The 19,377-nt window shown below is 32.2% G+C and overlaps 1 protein-coding gene across 8 annotated transcripts in view; it reads left to right on the top strand.

Annotated features, from left to right (window-relative positions):
- The window catches only part of SATB1 (SATB homeobox 1), a 113,234-nt gene that overhangs the window by 19,992 nt on the left and 73,865 nt on the right, over positions 1-19,377 (top strand). For 2 of the 8 annotated variants that reach the window (XM_039348851.1, XM_039348852.1), the window contains exons 2-5: positions 7,182-7,417; positions 10,315-10,491; positions 11,008-11,134; positions 11,859-11,982. In XM_039348851.1, the coding sequence (XP_039204785.1) occupies positions 7,207-7,417; positions 10,315-10,491; positions 11,008-11,134; positions 11,859-11,982 (639 nt within the window). In that variant the 5' untranslated portion in view covers positions 7,182-7,206. Of the gene's footprint in view, positions 1-3,079; positions 3,641-4,499; positions 4,585-7,181; positions 7,418-10,314; positions 10,492-11,007; positions 11,135-11,858; positions 11,983-19,377 lie in introns of those variants that run through there. The other 6 variants (XM_039348850.1, XM_039348853.1, XM_039348849.1 and 3 more) reach the window with 6 other exon arrangements.

Raw genomic sequence — 19,377 nt, 5'->3', positions numbered from 1 at the left:
AAATATGTTAACTGAACTGCTTGACTTGAAAAGAATTATATTTCAAATAACACATAGTATGGAATCCTAGAGTTTGACAGCTATTTTACACATGCTAGTTACAGTATTTCAAGTTAGACACTGATTAGGAAGATTCGTATGAGAAATGTCTTGCATTAATTTTATGTATATCTATATTTGTGTATGCACAGACAGGCTGAATATTAACTTCTATATTCTGATCTTTCAAATAACTGCTGTGTTTCAAGCATCATACTCTTTTATTTCTAATATAGTAATATATTCTGTGCATTCCTGACTGCTATAAATATTTTATGTATTTCACCCCATTACCATTTTCTGCACAGTCTATGGCGTTTATATCTACTTCGGTAGATGCCAGCCTATGTAACTGTGTACCTTCAATGCTTTGTTTTGATATTGTACAAGGAAGCATATGTTTAATGCACTTTTTTAAAAAAAACATTTGCTAATTTATACCTTTTTTTTGTTTGAAGTTTTCAGCACTGTGTTTTTCATTTTCCTTAAGAAAAAATTACTTCCTAGTTATCTATTTTTAAAAAAATTCTTGTTCATGTGACACACCACTTACTTTTGTGTGTGTGTGTGTTTGTGTGTGTGTTTGTGCATTTAAAAGCAGAATAGTAATTTCTGCTAGCTATAGATACTTTGTTTTATATATATTTGAAGAAATTAATTAAGTGACTGCATCTAGGCTAAAGATCTAGAAAATGAGATTTTAACTAGCTTCTGGTCACTAGTATTTTAGTAAAAAAGTTATCGTATTAGTTTGCATGGACTTGTTTTTTCCTTTCTGCCAATGTGGCTTGCTTCTAACCTGATAGAGCATATTTATTGTACCATTAATTTTGTTAATTATTACAGTTGCAAATGAATTAGCTTGATTGGTGTCTTTCTGTGGCAGGCTAACCTCCATTCTAACTTCAATGTACTAAAATGATTGATAATACATCATATAGATGTTTTTCCATCTTGAGTAATCACAGTATGTAGGTTTCAATTCCCAACTTTTTTACACAGCATGGTCATTGCTGAAAATGCTGGAAAATGAAATTCACATATAGACTTAATGTGGGTAACCCTTCCACAGACTGTACCACAAAAAAAATGGACTAAGTTCTAGATAATGGTGGTATAATTGTTAAATACTGATAAATTTTGTTTGCTAAGATTCTTTTTACTTTGTCCTCTTATAATTTACTTATTCTTTTTCTGCATAACTGCGTATCTTGAAAATAGTATGATGGGAACATATGTAAGTATGTGTGTCAAAAAGTCTTATAACAGCTATCAAAGATTTTAAAAAACAAAACAAAAAATGTAATAAATTGATGTCATGACATTCTTTTTACAGTCTTCTCAAGACTTTTTAAATGCAGCCTCTGGCTGCAGAAATATTGCTTCAGTCTGATGTATACCTAATATGTATATAATTGTGTTTGTTATTTTACATCCTATAAAAACATGCAATATAAAGTACTTCAGATTATTCGGGATGATTATAGCTGTCCCATTTCCATGTCATATTTGCATTAGTATAATTATTCATTCTCAGTTATTCCCTATAACGATGATGCACTTTAGTGCAGCATTGCAAAGAATTGGTCCAAGTCCTACAATACTGTTCTGTTGAGCTCTTTTATATCTATTTTTCACTATAACTCCTCCCTACTTAAAAAAAGTGCAGGCACATAAAGAGTTTTCCAAATTGACTTTTTTGTCTATGTGAACCTGTCTGCAACAAACCTGTGTCTGAGATCTGAACATCTGTGTTACATAAATGTCCTGCCCAATTTTTCTGTAAGGCAATAAGATTTCAAAGAAACAACCAAGGAATTGAGATCTGTTGTAATTATTTTGACTAACATTTATATAAATATATTTAGATTATAATACTTTACATTAATCCATTTTATTAATGAATTCCTCACATACATAATATGTAAGACACTTCATTAGTATATCATTGGAAAATTATTACTCAAGCTAGGGCACAGGTTATTGGAGCAGGTTACCAATACTGAATTGGCTTTATTCAGTATTAATATTATCTAATGGCTTCTATAAATGCACAACCTTAGTTAAGAAAACCATGGAATATAACTTTTGTATGGGTAGTACTTTTTTGTAAGAACTAATCAAAGAAACCCATTTCAGTCTTAAAACTGGTAGCATTTTCATTTGTCTATTCAAGCATTAGGTTCAAACTTGGTACAAGAGAAAGTGAAATGGCTGCTGGTGTGTATATGTATTTTTACTTTAAGCTGTGACAATTAAGGTATTCCCCCCTTCCTTCTCCTCTATTTAATAGAGTATAGCAAGCTCCATCCTGTTTCTCCTAGCTAAGAAATCTTGAATACCAGCCATATGCTCCTGTGCTTTATGCGCACCTGCTCTCCATCCCCCATCTTTGTAGATCTTTCTGCCTGGGCAGATGCCCATTTCTTTCGAGCCCCACTTTGTTTCTAAGTTTGTTAGGTGCGCTACCTCTCGGCACTGACAAGGGAGTTCCGTTCGCCTTTGGCAACTAGTGCGAGTGCTCCCTACCCCTATCCTGCTGCTGTCCCGCTGCTGCTGAAGAAGGAACTATGTACATAGCTGCTTGGAGTTTATAGGGACTTTACACTTGCTTTTCCTTGCCCGTCCATCGATTCTCCCCTTTGCTGCCCTCTCAACCCCTGAGCGCCCTCTCTCGCTAGCTTTAGCAGGAAGTCGCTACTGCTGCTTCTGTTTTGGCCCGTACCCGGCGGCAGACCGCTCTGCATACGCTACACGGTCGCCCAGTGCCCGTGCCAGCGGCATCTCGTTCGGCCGCATTGCTCCGTTATTCCGGGTATTGTGTGTAATAAATGCACAGCCGCCTCACACTAATAAAGCTGATTACAAATTCTTGCGCGCCCTGTGCCGGAAATCGCACCCCCTCGGCTCTCTCTACCCCTCCCTTCGCCTCCCCCCCACCTCCGGCTTTCTGGTTTTAACCCCCTCCCCCTCCTGCCTTAACCCTCCAGCCCCCTTTCTAATCCAATTCCCATTTCCACCCCTTCTTAGATGCCCTTTCTTCCATTTCCCCCCCCCCAACCCCCGCGCATCGATTTACGCCGTCACCACCTCCTCCTGCTTGTCTGTCTCTCCCTCCCAGGACGGCGCGTCGGATGATCCGGGGCCGCCGGGGAAGAGCTCCAGGCAGCAGAAGGGAGGCTGTGTCCTCCTACTGTCTTAAACTGTATCTCTCCCTTAAAAAAATAAAGCCGGTAGCCCTCCGTGTTATTTTGTATTAAAATGAGGAGAAGGAGGAGGAAGAAGAAGAAGCAGCAGGAACATCAGAAGCGGCAGCAGAAAGCAGTAGCGGAGAAGAAAAGAGGAAGGAGCAGGAGCAAGGGACGGCGGCGGCAGGAGCAGGAGGAGGAGTGATGAGTCAACTAATAATTTAATGGGGACAGACCAAGCGAGAGGGCGAGAGCGAACAAGCCAAGCTGAGTCCGGGGTATACACACACACACACACACACACAGAGTAACATCTAGCAACAACCACCAAACCGGCCTAAATAACAGTTATAGCCAGCCGAGAGACAACAAGAATTCGAAATTTCAGAGGATTAATTTATTACTGTTTTTTGGTAACCCGACTTACCTTTTTCTCACTCCCATCTCTTGTCCCTAACCTTGATGTTGCTTAACTCTTCCTAAGTATATTATTTATAATTTTCTCAACTGAAGGATTTTGCTTTTGTTTTACTTTTGATGGTGATTGTATTTCTTTCCGTCTCTCTCCCCCCCCCCCGTCCGTCCCTCCGGGTAAATGAGAAAGAGGAATTCTATGCATTACAAAATAATAATAAACAACAGGGGCGATAGTGAAACTAAGAGTTTATATCCTTAGTTTCTACTTTTCTGTAGCTTTTAGTATTTTTATTTTGTTTCTATTCTTTGAAGCTTTGTGCAGAAAGTTTTTAGGTTAGTTTTTTTTCTTTTTGTGGGAAGGAGGCATGTCTTCAATTGTATTTTCTATATATTTCTTTTTATAATATAATTATTATAAAAATAATTATAAATAGAAAACTCACTAGCTTTTCTGCTTTCTAGAGTGTTAAATAGAAAAGCTATCTCACCCCCATCTCTTTCTCTCACTTTTCCCTCTGTTCAGACTTAGGCAGGTCATTCCTAATCTCAGTTTCCCTCCTTTTTTAAAAAAATGTTTTGATTCAGTATTGTCAGCATTGTTTAAATATTATTAATTTGTTTATAATAATTGTTTATAATAATTTCCCTTTCTTATCATTCCCTATTATTGCAATCACCATGTTTCTGTAAATTTACTAGTACTTTCTTCTGTCTCTCTTTGGTTTTATTTTATTGCTTCCCCTTCAATGATTGCTACATTTGGCTTATATATTTTGCTTTTGCTATGTTAATAAAAACAGAATTTTGGAAGGAAGTATCCTTCAGTTTATTTTATTTTATTTTTTTACAAAAAAGGATTTAGAAATCATCTTCAAGACATCATTCTGCAAAGGAAATCTCCTTTGTTTCCATTATTTATATGCTGTCAAGTTTTGAAGTGGTGAGTTTCAGGTCTTTTTATGAAATTTCACTCAAACTGCAATCTTCCTGTTTCTAGATAGTGTTTTGCTTCTTTGTCTCTTTAAAAGGTCACAGTGAAAGCTTGGCCTGGATTATCGCAACCATATGGAATGGATAGAACAGAGCCTCTTTTAAATGTGATTAAGGGGCTTTATCAGAGAAAGGAGGAGGAGATAAAGAGAAAGGGGAGGGAGTTAAGTTTCAAAGTATTGAAGATACAGTAGTCATTTCTACTTGCAGAACCATATGCAAACAACTGAAATCCACTCACAAAATATTTAAAATGTCATCTTCAGCAGGATACACAGGCAGTAATATATATATTTCTAAAACCTTATAAAGAACAAATGCTTGAATAGGAAACCAGCAGAAACTCTTCTTCCTGTCATATCTAAAGATAATTATTAACTCTTCGTGACAAATCATGTTGAGTATATCTCATTGGTATTTCAGAAGCTTTGTTGAACTTTAGCCTTGAATGTAAAAGTTTAAATTGGTAAATTATGTGAAGTTTGTTTGCACTTTTTGTTTACATTTCTTTTGCATTATAATCTTTTTTGCAAGGTGATTAAGCTGAACAGTGTAGATACAGTGGATATGACCAATTCAGTATTTTTAGTCACTATACTGTATATAAAATTGATTGCTAGCATAATATCTTTATTCACTGATTATGGCTGGAGAAATATATGTGTTAATTAATGACACAAAAATGTGTTTAAATTGTTAAAAAGTGGTAGTAATTTTATAGTTCAAAATAATTTCAAATTAAGGAAAGAAAAGCTTGGGTATTAAAATATGTTTCAATGAAGTACTACCAAGGATTCTGTAGATGTTTGTAATTTAGATATGCAGTTTTGAGTTAAATAGCAGTTAATGTAATGAAAAAGAATAATCTTGATTAAAAAAGTGATTAAAGTAGGCATATTTATTGTTAATGAGACTCATAACCAAAAACAGATGGGACCACAATCAATGGTAAACCTTTGGTTCACAGCATGTCACCCCAGAGTGCAAGGATAAATAATTTTATATTCTAAAATTTATATTTATTCAATTGGCAGTTTTAAGGATACAGCTAACTCTTTAAGATTAACATTAGTTTGTATTATGAAAGACAAAGCAGATATGATTAAGTAAGGAACAAATTTGCAGTGAGAATATACAGCATTATCACTACAATGAAAATCTTGTCAGAGCTGAAAAAAAGGGGATATTTTTACTATAGATTAAAACATTATTTATTAATGGATTGATTTTTTTTATGTAACCTCACCCTTCCCATCTGCAGTTATAGTGTTTACACTTAATTTTGTAAGTACTGCTTCATAAATGACTGGTCACCTGTTCCTAGTGTTTATACTGCATATATAATAAAGCAGATAGTGTGATTAAATCTTCAGAAAGGTAGCAGACCCTCTATTATAAAGCAAATATATGTTCATAATAATATATACATAAATGTATTAATATAATTTTAATAATTAAAAGTACTTTTGTGTTTTTGTATTATAGTAGTCAGTGGTTACTGTGTATGTGTTGTACTACAAAAAATAGTAAAAGAATTAAAGAATTTGAAAGCAATATTGAATAATAGTAGTTAGGCTAACAGCTTTTGTTTAGTTTAATAATACAAATTTGTCAATATATAAAAATTCATCAAATGGTGTAATAGGTTTGAAAGATTTTCAACTTGATACCCAAGAAAGTGAGGAAGGCTTAAAGAGACTTCCACATGTGGCATTTATATGGTAACTGAAGTGACCTAGAATTTGACATGTTGCTATAGGAAAATAAGTTTTTAATCTTATCTGATCCTGAATTGCCTTTAATAGAACAATTCTTTTTACAAATTCTAAGTTAATATAGGAGACTTTTTTTAAAGATGCATATAAAGGAAACTTCATATTCCTAGTTTATTAAATGCCTGGGTAAAGTTTTAATCCCTTTATTTCCTGAGAAGTTAAATAATCCAAGATTTCTATTAACTGAAGTGAAATATTTTAATAATTTGAGGAAATAATACTAAACTCATAAATCACATTAAAGTTACAATCTTAGAAGTTTTAAATAAAAAATTTATAGCAGACTATATTATTCTATGAATGCTACTAAATATATATGCAGTTCTCACTAATAATATCTAAGATATAAATCTCATATACAGGTATATAATGAACTATATGTGTGTGTGTGTGTGTATGTGTGTGTGTGTACATATATATTATATATATATATATATATATATATGATCTATATTTGTGTGTATGTATGTGTATGTGTGTATGTATGTATATATGTATGTATATATATATATGTATATATATATATATGTATATATATATGTATATGTATGTATGTATGTATATATATATATATATATATATATATATATATATATATATATATATATATGAAAATAGGCTTGATAGTTAAACATTTTTCCCATAAATACATTTTTATTTAAGAGCCAGTTAATATTATGTGAACATGATATACAGATGTATTATGTACATGTGCCTACATAAAATTACGCACGCGTATACAACACTTTTTTTTTTTTTCAAATTATGGCAGGTGATCTTTAGAGGCGGGACTGAGTATGGATCACTTGAACGAGACAACTCAGGGGAAAGAACATTCAGAAATGTCTAACAATGTAAGCGATCCGAAGGGTCCACCAGCCAAAATTGCCCGCTTGGAACAGAATGGGAGCCCATTAGGAAGAGGAAGACTTGGAAGTACAGGAACTAAGATGCAAGGAGTGCCTTTAAAACACTCTGGACACCTGATGAAAACACAAATTAGAAAAGGTAACACTATAATAATATGAAACATTAATTTTTAAATTATATATATTGACCTAGAAGAAACCTACCTTCAAGTTTGTGTATAATCTGTACCTCGCAATGGCATTTTTGTTCAACAAATATAGCATTTTTAAATCTGATAGAAATGGTACTTGGAATACTGAACTGTATGCCTGGATGGAGCATCTTGTTTTGCAGGGTGGGGACTTTTTAATAGGAAAAAATTGTCATACTTTCAGATTATTTTTCTCACTGAACACAAATAATACTATTAATCAAGGTCAATTTTCCTATAAACTCATTTTGCAGACATCTGTATGTATATTGTCAAAATACTTTATAACGTGAATAAATAGAAAAGGTTCTTGAAATAGCCAGATTTATACTTCTATCTGCTCTTGACAAAAATCCAATATTGGAAGATCAACATTTCTGACACATTTGCTAGTTGAATTCAAGAAAGTAATCTAAAGCTTTTTTGATGTTCTGTGGAAAACTCCTTTATAATGACAATTTTTTCGCACTTTTATTTCCTTAAGTACAATTCATTACTGAGCAATGAACAACTTGGGTGTCATATTGTTCAGTGACTGGTTTGCTGTAATTAGACATTCTCACACAAGAAAAAATGCTTTTAGAGCCAGTGACTGATGCGGTATGTGTGTGTCCATGGCTGTTGTTTGTATTATGGTTTTGTTGAAGTAAAATTAATAGTATACATGATGATCTTTTTGGTTCATAAATAGCACTCATGATAATTTAATCAAAATACAACATATAATTTCAAATTCATTTAATACTTCTTTCCTCAGTATTATTGTTGCATGTTTCTAAGTCAGATTTCTTGGAATTGCTATACTGAGACAATTAAAAGCATCAAGTTAGAAGGCAGTGGCTTCCATTCTGATCCATAACATTTATCATACAATAATTTACTTTTTCTTTGAATTGGCGAAAACAAAGAATATATTGATCTTAAAATGAATAGACATAGCAGTCCATATTGTTTAGATCTGTATCTATTAAAAATAGAATAACAGCACTTCAGCAAATTCTTTGGCCTCTGCTCATGATTACCCTATTTATTGATTGTTTGCCAAGAATGTATGCATCTTAAGAAAGCCAAGGGTAACGCATTAAAAATATAATTTATTGCTGCTTTTTAAACAGAGTCCATTAATATTGTACTTTGAAGCACTGAGGCTATGTAAAAAGGACTTTCTGACGCCTGTAAACATATAAGTTCCATAAATTCCTAAATAGGAGATTTCAGCTGTGTCTGGTATTATGTGATATTTGCACAGCAAACTTTAATGCCAGGACAGTTTTAGACAGGGATTCAACAGACTTCTCTGCTCCTTACAGCAGACACTCTGTTTATATAGACTCATAAACCTTCAGCAAATCTTCTGACATTGCTTTCAGGTTTAAATCATACTATATTTTTAGCATTGAACACTGACCAGTACTTCCCCCTTTAATACTAGAAGGTTATAAGGTTTCTGCACTGTCTTGCTAAGTACTTGAGTGATCAGCAACTTGTCAAGTTACACTAATCAAGGAAGCTTTGTCATCATAGTATCATATAGAAGTATAGCATACTTATCCTAATGGGGAAAGATTTTCATTTTCAGTTGACACATATTTCACACACACTGCTTTTTTTTTTAGTTTTAGTAATGCATTTCTCTCTTGTTTTGAGGTCAGTGTAAGAAAATTATAAGGTAAATAGATACCTTATTGTATTTCTGAAATATGGATATGAAGTATAAAGGGAATTAATGAATATTCTGCAATAAGGCTTCTAATAATCTTAAATTCCTAGCCTCATTGCTATGTTCTGGTTTTGGTAGGTGAGAGCTTATCAAACCTCTGAAAAGAAATGAAGGAATATTCACTAATTTATATTGTGATATTTGTCTGGAGATTTTTTTTCTGACAATGTTTGATATGTACAATATTGGTAAGCATTTAGAATTGTTTTTCATGCTGAGTTTGTTTAACAAACTAGCAAATTTGAGCTTGTTCTGCAAGCAAGTGTAGTTGGTTTGCGAGATTCTGCCTTAAAATGTAGACATATCTATTCCATAGAATCATACAATTTTGTGTCAATAGTTCCTTAAAATGGATATTAAAATGTTCTGGAAATATATATAGCAGAGCATTTTATTAAAAAAAAATAAAGAATACCATGTAAATCATACCATGTCTATTTAGAAATAAGACCTGTTGAATTCAATAGAATTCCTAGGTCTAAGGTGTGTGTGTGTGTGTGTGTGTGTGTGTGTGTGTGTGTGTGTGTGTGGAATTTGGATTACAATAAATTTACAGTAATTAGCTTTTGAAAACATCTTCTATATTCAGTTTTCTCTTGTTCATTTTCTTTTATTCCAAACCATACAGTTAGCTCAGATTAGATTGTGGTTTTTTACTATTTTCTAAATATAAAAATTTAAAGAAAAATCAGATTAAAGTGATATTTTATGAGTACTGCTAATTCAGTAATTTTCTATAGTAGTTTGTGTACTGCCAACAATTTTCATTGTAAATAGAGTTATGTAAATTGCATTTCAGTGACTTCTTCTGAAGTTTTCTGCAATGTGTGTTTAAGTACCATAGTAGTACTGAAGTAGTACTTTACACAAGTAATCATACATGTTATGGACAACCAGGATTATTTCTCTGCAAGCAACCTTATTCTTTATATAATTCAGTATTGAATTCGTCAGCAGATCAAAATCTTTTGCACTCTTTTTAAAATGTGTTTGTGTTGTTTCCCATACCTTGCAAAATCTAGAGTTGGCCATTTGTTCAATTGTGTAATAATTCTTTAATAGTCCACTCAGAAAGTATATGTAAGTACTGTGCAAATGTTATTTCTGAACATTGTTATCTTATAGGAACCATGCTTCCAGTTTTCTGTGTTGTGGAACATTATGAAAATTCCATTGAGTATGATTGCAAGGAAGAACATGCAGAATTTGTTTTAGTAAGGAAGGACATGTTATTCAACCAGCTAATTGAAATGGCATTATTATCACTTGGATATTCTCATAGTTCTGCTGCCCAAGCAAAAGGTAAATGTCATGATAAATTACAAAATATTTTGAATTTATTAATGGGGATAGTGAAGTACAATTTTCCTTGGTTTCGGGAATGTTAAAGAGTTCCAAATCTGGTTGTTGTATATATAACAGTAATACATCCTTCAAATTTTGCTTTAGCTATTTATTTTATTCATAGGGAACATTGAGGTATGATAGTATTTTTCAAATAGTTTCAGTGGAAGAGGCAACATTAACTATATATAAATATAAATAATTTTTCAATAGAAAATCAACTTTATTCTAACATTAAGCCTCTCTACTGAGAAATTTGCACAGTGTGCAAAAGAGTAAGAAGGCATAGGGCACTATTTATGGTTTCTATAGATTTCTGTATCTGTTTATCAATTCTTGCTGCAAGAGAAGAAAAAATTAGATGGTGAATTGATTTTAAATTTCATTAAAAGTAATTTTACAAACATATATTCTTTTATCTAATTTCTTAACATTGTTGACATAGTATTCCTGGAATCGTTCTGTTTGATGCAGGATTGATCCAGGTTGGGAAATGGAACCCAGTTCCTCTATCCTATGTGACAGATGCTCCTGATGCGACTGTAGCTGACATGCTGCAGGATGTTTATCACGTAGTCACACTGAAAATCCAGTTGCACAGGTATGTCACATAAAGCAGAAATCTGAGTAAGAATCAGAATCTGATATATTGTGACTACTCCAAATCTGCTTATGTCAGCATAAAATCTCTGATTACTACCTACGTTCTTTTGTTACTGCAGTGTGGGGGTAAAAAAAAACAATCCACAATATGGTAAGAAATTTTATATTTAGTTAGTTCTGTTTCATAGCTTTCTTTTTCTGGGATCTCATTAAAAATATATAGCATTTTAGTCAATTAAATGATGCATTGCAAGAAGGTATTTTACATAAAGTTTACTTAAGAGAAAAATATTTTTGCATATCATGAACAGCACCATCTGTGTGCATTTTGAAAAAAGAATGACTTGTTCACTCTTATTGTTGCAGTCAAGGCTTTAAAATTTTGCTGTAACTAAAAGGGGGGAAGCTAATATATTAATTCTTTTCATGATCAGTCGTGAAAAGGCATTACACCTTAAATTGTTTTACCAAGCGCATCAGAGCAGGAAGGTAGAAGTAACATGGAAAAATAGTCGCCACATGCAGCTGATGTATAATTCATGCATCAATACAGCAGATGTGTTGTATAAAGTAATTAACTAATCGGAACAATCAGGAGACTGAGAGCAATCTCCAGATGCATCTGCTTGATGCACAGAATGAAATCTGTCTGTCTTAAAGGAATGTTCAGCAGCAGAATGCAATCCTGTAATAATCCTTTTTCTAATCAATGTCTCAAATAGTTGCCCTAAACTAGAAGACTTGCCTCCTGAACAATGGTCTCACACAACAGTAAGAAATGCTCTGAAGGATTTACTGAAGGATATGAACCAGAGTTCATTGGCCAAGGAGTGTCCCCTTTCACAGGTACTTAGCATAACATTCAGTAAATAATAAAACACCATAGGCAGTGTTGAACTGAGATTTCTGCATACAGTTGCCACTAGAATTTTTGAGAAAAATAAGATTTCATATTTTTACATTGATATACTATATTTTAAGCATCAATCAACCATTTAGGATAGTGTAGCCTGTGAAAAAGTTGAATATTCATTCAATTTTAATATCAAAACTGCTTTGAAATTTTTTATCAGAGGCACATGTTTATTATAATAATTAAACAATGGAGTTTGTAAAACACATTCCCAGGTTTAAATTTTATGTTACATAAAAAGTAGTTTAATTTTGAAATGTTATAAAAATAAAGAGTTACTATAGAGAAACTTAATTTAACAAATCCACCTATATAATACTAAATATACCGCTTTTTCATAATGGATGAAAAATTATTCAAGGACATTGCTAAAAGTTTTTTTAATTCATTCCCATTGTTGAGGTTTATATGAGAAATGTGCAAATTAAAATGCACGTATTAGATTTTAAGAAAGAAAAATGATCATGAAAAAATTATAATTTCAATTTAATTACAGTATTATTCTATGTGAATAAATATTTTCAATCAAAAATGATTTTGATGGATTTTTAGATTCAACATTCCCTTCTCATTTTAATTTTTGTTGAAGGAAATATATTCTTGATCATTATCAGGATGTACAATATAGTTCCTTTCATTAATTCATTCTGATTTCCATAACCATAAACAATTATCCAAAAGTAACTTCTGTTATTTCTACTACCAATCCATTTGGTTTCTTGTTCAATTGACCAATTGTCAGTATAATCAATCTTTCTTAGAATTTTTTTTTAAAGATATACCATGGAGATAAAAAATTTCAAATGGTTACACCATCATGAATCACACCACACAGTTGTCAGATTAAGTTTCAGAGCAATATGAATTCCCTTCCTGGCTATGCAAACGTGGTAGTGTCTTTCACAATAAAAAAAAAATTATTTTGATTTTAAAGATAGAAAAGCATAATTAGTTTATATGGTAAACCAAACATACTGATCTGGAAATATTCTCATATGAAAAAGCATGTGTGCGATATTAGTATAAAAATTAACAAAAGAATTAATATATTTTATTTCAGTAATCCCTTTTACAAGTCTGTAAAATAAGACAATGTTTTTATTCTTATGTTGTAGCTTGAGACTAAGGGACACCTAATTCATTTTGGAGACAGATTTGCACTTGGAACTTCCTGATTTACAGCTTGATCTTTTTCTCTTGATTCTGATTCATTGTTCAGCTTCTAGAAAGTAGTTTAATTACGTTTAAATAATTACTTAATTTTTATGTTTAATATACCAACTTTAAATGCACATTTCTTAATAAATGCTACTGAAATAAATGGATATTTTATCCAAACAAATGTTGAATTTTCAGGAATCAAGATATAGGATATATTCCCTGTTTTGTTTGGAATGTTTATGTAGATAGAACATTTGTATTTAGAAAACTCATATGCTTACTAGAACCTTCAACCTGAGTATATTTGTGGTTATTATGTAAGAATCAATCTCTATTACTTTTAGGAGATAGAAACAAAAAATGACGCTTGCAATTTTTATTGTACAAAAACATTTATTTGGGGCCGTAGAATTATATTCTTTACATTTGACAAAGTCTCATCCAGTTCTGTGACTAAATAGAAATATCCTGGTAATTCAGTGTTTTCCAATGAAAGCTTGTGATACAAGTATCAGAAATAAATATAGCTAATATGCATGGGTAGTCCCCTTAGTGCTGATTTTAAAAACAGTGCAGATTGATAGTCTGATGCTATGCATATTTAATACACATGTTTATTTAGAAATAAGATCTACTTTATTCAGTAGTTTTGTATTTGTAAATAGGTTTGTATAGTCTATGTAATAAAAAGGCAAATTAATTTTGCTTATTTTGGCACATATTGCAGTCTAGTTGCAGCTTTCCAGAATAAATGTGATGCAATGAGAAATGAAAATACCTGTCTTCTTTATATTAGTTTCATTACAGTAAATGGTAATCTGAAATCTACTAAGCCAGTACTTCTCAACGTTTGATATTTTAAGTTCACTTTGTCGAAGTATTTTGGTCTTACCATGATAAAACAGAAGAATTATTTTTCTCTAAAAGGACATGGGTATTTTTATAAGCATTATAATTATCATTTGCAGAAGATTTAAAAACTTAAATGTTTCAATTATTTGCCTTTTGGCCCACCTAGATTGTTTTATGAAATTCACCTTGTACCTGCATATCACCCATTAGGAACCACTATGCTAAACAGCATTAATGTAAAAAGAGAATATTAATTTCATTGTACTTAAGTATTTTATTAATTTATTCAATTTGTAAGCCACCTGCCTTCTAGCAATTCTGGAAGAGTGTAGTAATCAAGCAATCATACTCTTCTTTTCCCACCAGAAATCTAGATGAGAAGTTTTACATGCCAAGTCTCATTGGGCTAATATCACTGTGAAAGAATTGTATTCCATTTTGCACGCTTGCATCACTGGTTTTAGTTCAATTAAGTATAGAATTGTAACAATTTTAACAATGTTTCAAAAAATAATGTTGTCTGCTTGTATAATTTGATACCAAATATAATGAGTAGAGAAAGATAATCTGCATGAGATGGATATAAAATCATGTTATTTAAAGTTATTAAGAAGACTTGCCATTGCCTACTAATTTTCCATCTTCACATACCAAAACCTAAGAAACCTAGATTTATATGGAATCTGAGATTTTGAGTCAAAAATTTAGTTTTATTAAAAGTCCTAAGGAATTTATGAATAAAGAATAATTAATGAATGATTTTGCTTATACCAAACAAAATCTTCTTTGTATATACTCTATGTATTGGGCTGTTTTCTTCTTACATATTTTGTATTTTATTTAGCACTTTTTCACCATCAGTGTAATGAAAATTGCATTCTACTTTTTGTTTAATCATAGTTTCTTTTTTTTTTCTTATGGCTTTTAAGAAATGTGTGAACATCCTTTTTGTGGTTGCAGTACAAATTAAGTGCCTAGGAATATTTCTTGCAACTTACATATAGCATCAGACAAATTCACATGTGCCTATGCAGCATTTTTAAGTTTGGGATCTAAAGATGGTTAGCTATTTGCAGAATAAATAAGCAGCAAATAGCTACTTATTTAAAAGATTATTTTGTGTCTTTGGAAATTAGATTTGAAATGCAAAGTATCATACATTGACCTTTGCTTAAGCACTGTAGGATCACATTGCCAGTCTTTTGAGCTGTTCTGCCTACTTTCATACTTTTTGCTATTTTAGTAGTCTTTAGCCTTATTTTGAAAGCCTTCTGCAAATGACCAAGCTTCTGATAAAAGCTTCTTCTATCATTAGAATAGTCCTATAGGAATAAAATAAAAGGGAGAAAGTATGAGAAAATGACATCGCAGAAGGAGAAATGAAAAGTTTATTCATTAATATTTGTTTAATACTCATTTCATTGCAGATTTAAACTTTGTCTAAGCACCAGTGTCCAGCTTCCTCTATTATACATTTTTTTAATGTAAGATATGAATATTTTAATTTCTAGGACTGAACTCTGTATATTAGCATACAAATAATATGTAGGTTATGGTTGAGGTAAAGTAATCAAAATTAAAAGCCATTATTCCTACAAAGTAGATTTCTCCAATTTAATATTAAACATATCTCCTGGGTACCAAGTTAGAGAAAAATCCTATGGAATTGAATGAAGTTGTGACAGTATGGGAAACCAATTTCAAGCAAGAATACATTGTATTTTCATTGTTTTTTAACTGACTTATTGTCATTGAAAGTCATATAGAAGTGTTGTACTATACTGCTAATTCCATAAAACCAGTAAAATACATTATTTGAATTGATCTGATTATTGGAGTGAGTTTTAATTCAAACGCAGGGAATAGATCTGGATGAGGATCTCAGTATGAGTTCTAAATGAATCCCTCAGAATATAGCAGTGGGTTAGATTTTTGCAAATTAAGAGTGAATTCAGACAGGATGGAGGTACAATCATTAAGGGATTGCTCGGGAGATGAGGGGGAATGTACTTCCTGTAAAGGTATTACATTGACTGGATATTAATTACTTAATGCTGTATTGTCACTAGAGGTGCTGTCAATTGTTCAAAATATTTTTTATCAGGTTTGATTAATATTTATCCATCAAATTTATATAGTCGCTCATCTCCCTTCTCTGGGTAGCGCAAATTGGGCAATTATCGCAGCTTTCTAAAATAGCCTAGATAGTTTCGGAAGGTTCCACTTAAAGTTATACGTGAAACACTTTCAAAAGACCACAAACACTCCATTGAAAATAAGGGTTCGGGTTTTAACATCTGAATATATTCATCTAATGCTATGTAATCTATTGCATTCATTTTTATGCCATTTTTAAGTACTGAATTTAATTTTAAGTCCCAGATAACTTGGGGCTAGTTTATCTCAAGGATTACTTGATTCCACTATATAATTAATGCCAGATATAGTATTAATAGAGTATCTTTTCACTGATGGTACTCCACGTGTAGGATATTTTTACTACTGCCAGGCCTCTACTTTTCATTTGTTTTGCTTTTTTAAAGACCCATTTTGGAGATTTTAATATATTGGTGTATGATATTTTTAAAATAAGGCCAATTTTACTTGATTTAAAATATACACATTTCATTTGATTTTGTACAAACGCAGGAGATATGTTGTGATAATTTTTAACAAACTGCATATATAACTCTTGAAGTAACAAATATACATATACATACATAAAATGGAGTATATTGTACAGATCCATATTCACATCAGCACAATTTTTCTACAGAAGCAAATAATATATATCAATAATAGTTTTCACTTGAACTACACCACTGTTTCTGTCAGGGAATTATAGGACACTGATATTTTACTTTTGCCAAAGACTGCAAAGGGTTCACAGCTTTTTATCCTGAATTTTTTTTTTCTTTTGCTGTTGTTGCCTTTTGAGATTGTAGACACTGATATGGACAAGAAAAGAAATACCATTCTCCTTATGCCTGGCAACATTTTTTCTGAAGTGATATGGATTGGGACAGAGAGAGACTACAAAAGACAAGAGTTGTAAAGTGGGGAATTCATGGGCAGTATCTTACAAACTTTCTACTCTTCCCAAAATGAATAAATTTAAATAAACAAATTTAAATAAATTCAGCACAGATTTTTTATAATGTTTCTTGCTTTGATTGCCTTGCCCTTTTTTGTCTAATTTCCTTACATTTGATATATTTGCTATCAACTTGATTTATAAATAGTCCACATGCAGAACATTTATAGCATGTTGATCGATATTAATTATTACATAACATAATATTTATAATGCCACAAAAATTGTAACAACTTAGAATCAGCTTTAATAAATAAATTAGTTAATAAATATTTAATTAAAAAGTGCTATATAAAGTTATATTTGCTTTCTAATTCATTGACTTATAGATATGGGAAGATGGCTAAGATAATGTAGCTTATCTTTCCATATTTTCTTTATAGGATTCTTCATTTATCAGACTATAAAACAGCACTTGTGTGAAGGATGAAACAAGTAATATCTGTTTCCATTGTCAAACTGGCTCTAGGGCCTGATTTTTGTACATTTTTTTATTGAGAAAGAATTTTATTTCTTCAGAAAAATCTTCTCTTTTTAAAGTAATATATGTTACTTGCTTCAGGTATAGAACAGCCAGTAATATAAGATCATACGCATACATGTACTTTTATATTTTAGAATTGTTATTATGGTATATGTTACAATTCTTTTTAATTTTACAAATGCTTATATTCACTAAGTCCTTGAAAAGTAGGGAAAACCACATGAGCAGTAGCAATAGCAACAACAAATATTTTATGTGTTTCTCGTAATCGTAATAGCTGCATCATATCGTAGAATAGTTAACATGACTATTAATATACAACTCTTTATGTTACCAGGCCTTTGGGAATTAAGGCTGTTTCTTGTATGGAAGATATGCAAACAATATATCAATGGCAGTTGAATGTTTAATGCAAAAGTAATGAGTCAGTTGATCTGCTAGGCTCAAGTATTTATAAGAAGAAAATACATAATTCGAATTTTTGAGAACAATATAATTTCCATTTTAGACAATATTTTATTAATCTGATATGTTTCAAAAGTATATCATAGGAATCAAGGCAAACTATAATAGAAGCTCAAAATAATATGTCTTCAATTTTTGATTCAACTTCATTGGTCTTAACATTGTGTTGGTACTTTAATTCCCTGGAATAGTTTACAGACTACTTGGAAAAAGAATACAAAGAGTTGCTTATCTAATTTATGTCGACACAAATATTCATAGAGCATATTGTTTCCAAATATGTTTGGTTTGCTCTTTGACCGTTAAGTGGATCACTAGATTACAAAGGGATTTAGGCCTAAATGCTAAGTATTAAAACTTCCAAGTGGTAGGAAAATTTGCACAGTGCAGGTAGTCTTTGAATTAAAATCATTTGTTCAGTGATTGTTCAAAGTTATGACAGTCCTGAAGTAAAAGATCCATGCACAAAATTAGTGCTGTTACACTGCTCCCATGGTCACATGACTGGCCTACCTGCACTTAAAACTCCAGGGACACTACAGTTCCCCCACCCTCCTATATCTCCTCATCATTTGGGCCCCTGCCATTCTTCTCTTTTCTATCTGAGCTTGCTTCACCGGCCTCCTGCTCAGGCTTATGATGAGGCCTTCTCAGCCTAGTTGTTGGGCCAGTCTGGGGCTTGACTTCATGCTGTTAAAAGGGGCGGGGGAATAAACCAAAATCAATCTTTTTATTTCACAGCTTGAAGCCAGACCTACCCAGGAGCTCTTTATAGAGTGGTGTTTTGGCATAGTGTGGCCCAAGGGATGGCTTTGCCTTTTTTTTTTTTTCCTGTAGCACAAAGCCAAAGCTCAGCCCTGCAGCACAAGCAAGTGAAAAGCAGTGAAGGAGAACTGGAGTAGCAGAGTGCAAGGCAGCAAGGGTCTCAAGAGTGCAGAATGGTGAAAACAACTAGGATTGGGTTAAAGCAACTTCAGCTTCCCAGGGCATGGCAACCAGAAGCAGAGCTTTTTGCCACTCATAGGTATTGAGTCATCCAACGAGCAAAGATGGAAAAGAAGATAGGTAGCTGGGGGAAATGGGAGGCAGTCCGTTTCTTACTGAGGAATGGCTTGGCTACTCAGTTAATGACTCATGATTCCCAATTAACGACCAAAATGGGAATACCATTCTAATTTTGACTGATGCAAATCAAAAAAAGGACTTTAATGTAGCTCATTTAAATGTTATTCCACAGTCCAATTTAAAGAGATTCCAACAAGTCCCACTTTT

The sequence above is a fragment of the Crotalus tigris genome, unplaced genomic scaffold (assembly GCF_016545835.1).
Source record: "Crotalus tigris isolate CLP2741 ecotype Arizona unplaced genomic scaffold, ASM1654583v1 scf7180000018184.2832721, whole genome shotgun sequence".
Lineage (NCBI taxonomy): Eukaryota > Metazoa > Chordata > Lepidosauria > Squamata > Viperidae > Crotalus > Crotalus tigris.
This window is presented reverse-complemented; position numbering and strand designations above follow the sequence as displayed.